Genomic DNA, 8,948 nt, shown 5'->3' with positions numbered 1-8,948 from the left:
GGACAGGATGCTCAAGAACTGCTCCAGCATCAGCTGCTTCTTGGTGTGTCACAGGGATGGCAGACAGCATCAGTGCAGTGCACAGCTATGCACCTTCTTTGGCTTCACAGGCTTCCAAAATCCTATACCTTGCCTTCTCAATTCAAATCCTAAATTAAACCTGTCCCTTATCTGTAATCTGAATTCTTAATTAATCCCAACTCCCAATTTAAAGCCTAATTTGAACCCTATTCCAACTCCAAATCCTAACCCTTTTTCTAAATTCAGCTACCCCTCAATCTGTTTGAATCCTTAACCCTTTACCTTAAACCCAAAATTTCCATCAGTGCAGCCTTCCTCACTGATTTCTTCTCATGCTCGAATCTGCCTCATGTAGAGTATAAGAAACTAGTCTTACAGAATCACAGAATCATCCAGGTTGGAAGAGACCTCCAAGATCACCTAGTCCAACCTCTGACCTAACGCTAACAAGTCCTCCGCTAAACCATATCACTAAGCTCTACATCTAAACGTCTTATAAAGACCTCCAGGGACAGTGACTCAACCACTTCCCTGGGCAGCCCATTCCAATGCCTAACAACCCTTTTGGTGAAGTTTTTCCTAATATCCAACCTAAACCTCCCCTGATGCAACTTCAGCCCCTTCCCCCTTGTCCTATCACTGGGCACGTGGGAGAACAGGCCAACCCCCACCTCACTACAGCCTCCTTTAAGGTATCTGTAGAGAGCGATAAGGTCACCCCTGAGCCTCCTCTTCTCCAGGCTGAACAAGCCCAGCTCCTTCAGCCGCTCCTCGTAGGACTTGTTCTCCAGACCCCTCACCAGCTTGGTTGCCCTTCTCTGGACATGCTTGAGCACCTCGATGTCCTTCTTGCAGTGAGGGGCCCAAAGTTGAACACAGTACTCGAGGTAAACAAGTACCTCTGTCCCTTCACAGCCTTATCAAATATCTGTTTGTTTCACTACTTCCTTCCCACTGTCATTTCTTGTTCTACTTCTAGAAAGGCAATTTGTCCTAGATTACAGAATCAAAGTAAGAAAGGACCAGATTGTTGAATTAATTAATTGTCCTGGAGTGGAACTAGACATGTGTCCTGGTTTCAGCTAGGATAGAGTTAATTTTCCTCTTAGTAGCTGGTAAGGTGCTGTTTTTGGAATTTAGGGTGAGAATAATGTTGATATCACACTGATGTTTCAATTGTTGCTTACACTAAGCCAAGGACTTTTCAGCTCCTCACTCTGTCCTGTCAACAGGCAGGCTGGGGGGTGCAGCAGGAGCTGGGAGGGGACAGACACAGGACAGCTGACCCAAACTGGCCACAGGGGTATTCCATCCCATCAGGGGTCATGCTGAACAATTAATATGGAGGGGGCTGGCCAGGGTGGGGGGGCAGCTGCTCGGGGATAGGCTGGGCATCGGTCAGCGCGTGGTAAGCAATTGCATTGTGCATCACTTGTTTTGTATGCATTATTATTATTATTATTATTATTATTATTATTATTATTATTATTATTATTATTATTTTCCCTTTCTTTCCTGTCCCAATAAACTGTCTTTATCTAAACCCACAGGTTTTCATTTCTTTCTAATTCTCTCCCTTATCCCAGAGAGGGAGGAGGTAGGGTAAGCGAACGGCTGTGTGGTGCTTAGCTGCCAGTCAGGTTAAACCATAACATGTCTAAAGTCTAAGCACACTCTAAAGGGGAAAAAGAAAAAGGGGGAAAAAAGGGGAAAAAAAAAAAAAGTAATTGGGTAAGGAAAAAAAACGTAATTGGGCAAGAACAACTGAAGCATGAACACAGGGCAGGAGCAGCACAGTGTTTCACAGTCCATTTAAGTGATTGAAATGAAAGGTGATAAAGAGAGTGTTCAGGTAGAATAGGTACAACATTTGGAAAGGGAACATACTACTTAAAACCTATAGAACTATATGAAATGCATAGAAGATTGCCTGCAAATGGCACAGCACACATAAGACAGGAGGATAAAGACACAGCGGCTGTCAGGGAGCAGTAAGAGGTGGGTGACTGCTCCCTAGGGGACACAGCCAGCAGCAGAGCATGGTAGCGTGCCTGATAAGGCAGAGGCCTCCCTGACCGAGGGCCAGCCAAGCAGTACTAGAACAAGGCAAGCAAAACAAACCTGGAGCAGGTAGCCATCTTCAGCCGAGTCCAACTCATCAGACAAGCTCATGGCTATAAGGCACATCTAAAGGCAAGCCTTGAAGTCAGTCTACCTGACAGGAGTAACATGCCCCTCAGCAAGGTGTTGTTACAGCCAAGCGGGAAATGGGCACAACTGCGATATAACCTGTACAGGAGCCAGATGACCAGGCCTACCTGAGCTTACATTGAGACCCTGGAACAATGGGCAAAGTGTGTAAGTTTGACAGTGACTAGTATGTACCCAGCTGTCTTGGGAGAAGGGAGACCAAAATAAAGGGTAACAACCAGCCTTAAGTTTTAGAAGGCATGTAGTATGAATCACTGCTCATGAGGACAAAAATTTTGTGGATGTGCATGAACCAGGTGTTAAAGCTTGCAAGCTGGTCAAGTGAATTTTGACAGCAAAGTACCTCAGCCTGAAGTAGTTATATTCAAGCTACCCAGCTTTGTCATGCCCTAAAATTTGGATATTTTGATTAGCTCTGCATTGACTATGTCTTAATTTTGAGTTGAACCCAATTTTTGTAACAGAATTACTCTAAGTTTGTCTAACTTCTGCCTTCCAACTCCTCTTGCAAAGAGCAACTATCATATGATCATTCTAATCTCTCTTTTTGCATTTATCCACATTCTTCGCATTGTACTCAGTAGTGCTCAGTTTACTCTGAGAAAACTAAAAAAGTGTCAGGATACTAAACTGTAAATCTTCATTCCTTCTCTGAATCCTGGAAAAACAGCCTGCCTGTTGCTGCTCTAAAAGGAAGGGGATAAAAATGCATAGGACTGTTGTTACTATAAGATATGATTGCTGTTATTGCTACTTGCTTTTCCACAGAATCACAGAATCATCTAGGTTGGAAGACACCTCCAAGGTCACCAAGTACAACTTCTGATCTAACACTAACAAGTCCTCCACTAAACTCCCTTTCCAGGAATTGTGTAAACACTTTTTTTCAAGTGCAAAATTAAATTTTGTCTCAGATACTGAAATTTCCTACATAAACTTCCAAATGGAAATTTCCCCACTCTAGTTGGAGTATCTAGATAGACATTTATGGGTTTTTAACATCTGTTTGCTTTCTTCTAGAGCATCTGTTTCTTCTTTCTTTCCTGGAGAAAAGGAGGCTCAGGGGCGACCTTATTGCTCTCTACAGGTACCTCAAAGGAGGCTGTAGAGAGGTGGGGGTTGGCCTGTTCTCCCACGTGCCTGGTGACAGGACGAGGGGGAATGGGCTTAAGTTACGCCAGGGGAGTTTTAGGTTGGGTGTTAGGAAGAACTTCTTTACAGAAAGGGTTGTTAGGCACTGGAACAGGCTGCCCAGGGAGGTGGTGGAGTCACCATCCCTGGAAGTCTTTAACAGACGTTTAGATGTAGAGCTTACGGATATGGGTTAGTGGGGACTGTTAGTGTTAGGTCAGAGGTTGGACTCGATGATCTTGAGGTCTCTTCCAACCTAGAAATTCTGTGATTCTGTGATTCTCAAAAAAAGGTTACTACATCTGCTTCCCATTTCACTCAGTTGCTAAAATAATTCTAGGCCTTCCTTTCCTTTTTTACATTCTCTCCTCTTTTTAGTCTTCACCCACCCCACTTCTTGATATTGTTCTCTCTTGACAGTCTATTGAGCTAAGAAATTTTGACCCTTAAAACAAACAAATAAAAACTCTTCATTGAGCTGGTGAATTGCAGCTTGTTCATCCTGTCAAATGTTTCTAATATTATTGGTTGTTTGTATGGAACCTCTGTTGGAAGTCTGCTAGCTGTTTGCATAGCTTTCTCCAGCCTCCTCTCAGCATCCAAGCTCTAGCCCCAGCTGCAACTTCTTTATTGATTAAAACTAATAATAATGGTGCTAATTGTACACCGAATAACCAAGCAAGAAACCGGACCTCTCCAATGTTAAGGATTTCCCATCTTCATCACTTATTCATTATGGAAACAGCACCAGAAGATTAAACTTGGTGACACAGCTCTCATTGTTGTCAAGTCCACTTAAAACCTGTATGTGTATGCCCCTCCTTATGCGTGTGCACATACATGTGGACAGAAATCCAGAAACTTGAGACCATGAGAGTCTTCATCAGGAGTAAGAAGAAACCAACTGCACCAAATTATCCCTCATATCAGTAGCAGAGCCCAGAGAGTAACATCTCATGTATCACTTCCACACCATGGACTGGTGTAAATGTGTGTCATTAATTGGCCTTGGATTGATCTGTAGTTCCCAGGTCTCTCAGCAGTTTCCCATAGAAAGTGAGATCTTCCTAATCCTTAGGTAAAATTTTCTGTAAAAGAAATGTGTGAAAAAAATCTTCCAGCATTACTTTTACACAAAAGAAATGAAGTTTTCTTTTTTAAGAGGCATAAGGTAAGGGCAAGAGGTACAAAGAAACAAAGTATTTATTGTTAAAAGCTTTTCTACGACTCACTCAGCATCCAACAGTGAAGATAAGGTGACTACAGAGCAGAGGGAGTCTCTCCCCCACCTCTCCTTATGCATGTATTTGCTCACTCCCAAACCCACAGTTTTCTTTTTAATGGAGTACTTTTCTTCAGTGAGATCAGAAAAGGTGTTTATCATACAGGATCTGGCAGAACAGATACAGCCTATTAAACAACAGAGCAGTTACAGAAAGGAGACCTCCTTATTCAGGAAGAAAGGAGCCTTTTTTTTCCCCACTCATCTCTTTGCACTGCCATTAAAAGGGCTCTCAACACAAGGAGGTTAAAAAGGAAAAAGAAAAAGAAAAAGAAAAAAAGAAAAAGAAAAAAAGAAAAAGAAAAGGAAAAAGAAAAAGAAAAGGAAAAAGAAAAGGAAAAAGAAAAGGAAAAAGAAAAGGAAAAGGAAAAAGAAAAAGAAAAAGAAAAAGAAAAAGAAAAAGAAAAAGAAAAAGAAAAAGAAAAAGAAAAAGAAAAAGAAAAAGAAAAAGAAAAAGAAAAAGAAAAAGAAAAAGAAAAAGAAAAAGAAAAAGAAACCACCACCTGACTACATTTTAAGCAAAATTCGAAGCCCTAGGATATACACCAATAATTTCACTCAGCTTCATCAGAATAAATTCTAAACAGTGTGGTGTAGAAAAGCTGTCAGCTGAAACCATGCGTGCACTAGAACTGCCAATGCTGATAAGTGAAATAGCTGAATCCCTACTGATAACAGTAGGAGAAGTTTTGGCAATGTGTCTCAGAACTTAAATGCAGAACATTTGGCTGTACCCTGCATGCCCATTTCCCAAGCTCTGTACCAGTTGAGACTGACTCTTGCGCCTGCCCTCTATATGTATACATATACACATGCACACAAAATATACAAAATCACATAGACTGTGCTAGTTCCAACATTAATCTGCATGTTATCCTGTGCTTTGACTTAATGGCACTTCAGTGGCTCCCACCTTTCTCTTTCCTTTTACCACTGCTGTATTCTTCTCTCTATTCTGGCACTTTGCTTCCACAAACACTTGTTTTTCCTTTAACTGCCATGCCAACGCTTCAGCTCCAAGATATATTTCCCTTCTACTGGTACTCCAGGAATTGTTTTAACCTTGTCCTAGTTTTATGCTATATTTTCTAACAATCATCTATATTGTCATCTATAAATTTAACTACATCTATGCACATATATATATTTTTTTATTGCAGTATGCACAGATTTGTATCGTACCGTGGCAGAAACCAAAGACCACAAGTAACAGTCTTGTCATCTTTAACACCCAAAAAAGCCCCCCATCCTGAAATTAAAATAAATTTATCATTCAAAATCTGCTGGAATTACATGCCTGTTCAGTACTACCGACTTTCATTTCCACATGCCCAAGCTGCATTTGGTCCAGTTCCTCCCAGAATTGTCCAATTGTTTCTCCTCAAATATAATGTCTGTTTTTGCTAAAAGCAAGCTCCTGGCTACACTCCTGGAATGGAAGATAACATTTCTCTCTATGTCTCTTCAGTAAAAGGCTCAAACTGCTTCTGAGCATGGAATAAATGAATCAAAATCTCAAACACCATTTTAAATCAAAATGAAGACACCTGACAGCTATTCCTAAGACTCTTCTTTGGTGACAAGTCTTTTTATGGGCAGGAAGAATATGTACAGTGAGATATATGAATTTTGGATTCGTATTTTCGAATTTTGGATTGCTATGTACAGTGGCCAAATCATGCACGAGCATGCGTGTGCACAAACACATACGTGTGTATACACTTCAGCATAGCATTGGTGCTTAACATTGCTTCACATTCCAGCGGTGCTGCTTGGAATGCACTGGTCAGCAACACATTGTTTCATTACTTTGTTCTGAAAGAGGCTTGGAAACAGACCTATACAATTATTTTTAAAGAGAGATTCTAAAAGCAGATTGGGCTCCATTATTTTGCCAGCTGTGGCATATGACTGGATTTTTTCTGTACAAATATTTGCCATTCATATGGCAAAGTTCTCAAAAATAAAATTCACTGGCAGACATCCTGCAGGCATCTATCCCACCCCATTCCTTTCTCATATCCTCGTTTATTTTTCTCGGCATTTATTACTCCTGGAGATCTGAATACATCCCCTGAATGTAGCTGCTCTGTTTACCACATACAGAAAAAGTTTTATACACTGGACAGCATGCACACAACTGACACAGCAGCGTAACAAATACGGAAGCACAGTAGCAGATGATCCCCACTGTTTTCCCTCAGTGTTTGCTGGTAGTCCAATTAGCAGAGTCCTACAGCACATAAGATTTTAAGTTGTTAACTGTTTGGCAACCTCTCAGTCTCTACCAGTTTAAGATCGCAGGATTTCAGGTTTTAGTGTAAAAAAGAGGTTATAACACACACACAAAAAAATCCAAGCCAAGCCATTCCCAGGAAAAGGCCTTGGGCAAAGAGGTACAGCTGTGCTTTTCCTTACACCAGTGGTTTTGCATGGTTGTACTGCCATCATATGACCAATCATATGTAAATTTTTCAAGACACCTCTGAACGCAGTGGACAGAGTAAAAGCTATGGCACTGGTAATGTGAAAGCAGAGGTATTAAATAAAGGGGTGGGAGGGAAGACTCTCTCTTCTGTGACTAGACAGAAGAAACTTTTCTTTCAAATATGAAATAAATCAGCAAAGACAGCAGAAGAGAAAAGGACAATACCATAGCAAAATTAATTACTTAGAAGAGCTGCCTCCCTTCCTTAACACATGTGAACTTGACTCTCTTTCCAGGAAAGTGAAAGAAAGGAGATGAAGAGGAGAAGCCTAGAAAAGGATTTTGAGTGCTACATTATCAGGACACAGTTATACTTTGGCAGCTGCTTTTTAGACTAGAAAACATGCTGGATCATTAATTACAAACCAATCTATGCACTACAAAAGGTGGAATGGGGGGAAGGATTTAATGAAGATGTCCCTGGTTCCAGCTAAATATGTTGTAATTCTGATAGTCTGAATTTGTCATATATTTGAAAACAAGGTGATTTCTAAGGGATAGTTCCTCTATGCTATTTAAGGCTTCAAAACTCACCAGCATCTTATACAACTAGCACATATCATGTATGGGGGAACTGAATAGGAAGAGGCAGTTTACCTATGATCAAAATGTGAGACTAATCCAGGAAGTCTGTTGACATCTTGAAGTAAAGAGAAAACTGCCATGTTACATGAAGTTTAAGCCTCTTGGATTCTAAATCAACTTAACAGTTAGGGAAGTTTTTTTTCAGTCCTGATCCCTAATGGCACACAAGGAGAGAAATGTTTAAGAAATCTCGTATTTTACCTATAGACTTATCGTTAATATCCACTGTGTTCAAGGCAGATATCAGCAAAGCACCATTAGGTTATTTGCATTTTCTAAGAATGCCTTTTTTCTTGCTTCAACTTCAGCTTTTCTAACCCCACTGATACTAAGAACGCCTAAGAGGCTCTCATGCTGGAGATAGTTTTCTTCCTCTTCGTACTGCATGTTGATCATACCCATGAAACTGTCTAGTGATACATAATTCAGTCTACCTTTCACTGCAGGGGGAAGGGAAAGAGGAAGTATTAAAGTTTGCAGAAGAAATGTCCTGACTATATTTTTTCCTTCCAGAGAGGCTCTTCATTCTAGGATTGAAAATCATCCTAGTTTGTTATTTCACACGGTGCGATGGCTTCTTACACTGGTCCAGCTGAAGCGAAAACTCTGTTCAGGAACGCGAAGCATTCCACAGCTATCAGGACTATCTTGTCTTATTCCAGAGAAGTTACTATTTGAGAATCTTAGGTAACAGAATGAGAATTACCTTTATTTCTCTTAATCTGTAGTCTCCTACAACACTCAACTCAACCTCCCCCATCAATACCACCCATGATTCTATGCATAGCCCATAAGGATTTGCTGTGTAGTGTCTGAACTTTCCACTGGAACTCAATGATGCCGGTTGATGAATGAATCTTTAATCTTCTTTAACATTGACACCTGTATGGAGCACAGGAATCTTCTGCTGTCTATGGCCTGGAATGGTTTGAGACACCTCCCGTGGGCAGTTTTTTCAAAGGTCACTCTAAAGCTGGTGTTCTGACTGGTTTGTCGATGGTACATTCCCATCCAGTCAGGAAGCAGGTCCATGTGTAACAGTGAGCTAAGTAACACTGAGAAGTCCACTCGTTCTGTGGTCATGATGCCAATGGGATCTTTTGAGCAATACTTATGTGTTGCGCACTCCCAGAGACTGTTCCAGTTCCTGCCGGCGCTGCTGAATCTGAAAGAAAAAGAGAAACTGTGCAGTTCAGCAGATTCTATTGTTCAGTGGTAGGATGACTCATT

At 41.0% G+C, this 8,948-nt stretch overlaps 1 protein-coding gene across 18 annotated transcripts in view; it reads right to left on the bottom strand.

Annotated features, from left to right (window-relative positions):
* Positions 1-4,548: 4,548 nt before the first annotated feature.
* Positions 4,549-8,948, bottom strand: part of SMARCD3 (SWI/SNF related BAF chromatin remodeling complex subunit D3) — a 93,846-nt gene continuing 89,446 nt past the window's right edge. For all 18 annotated transcript variants that reach the window (XM_013108490.5, XM_013108489.5, XM_072033957.1 and 15 more), the window contains one exon: positions 4,549-8,883. In XM_013108490.5, the coding sequence (XP_012963944.3) occupies positions 8,830-8,883 (54 nt within the window). In that variant the 3' untranslated portion in view covers positions 4,549-8,829. The remainder of the gene's footprint in view (positions 8,884-8,948) is intronic.

This window comes from Anas platyrhynchos, chromosome 2, assembly GCF_047663525.1.
Source record: "Anas platyrhynchos isolate ZD024472 breed Pekin duck chromosome 2, IASCAAS_PekinDuck_T2T, whole genome shotgun sequence".
Lineage (NCBI taxonomy): Eukaryota > Metazoa > Chordata > Aves > Anseriformes > Anatidae > Anas > Anas platyrhynchos.
Note: the sequence above shows the minus strand (reverse complement) of the source record. Positions and strands in the feature narration are given on the sequence as shown.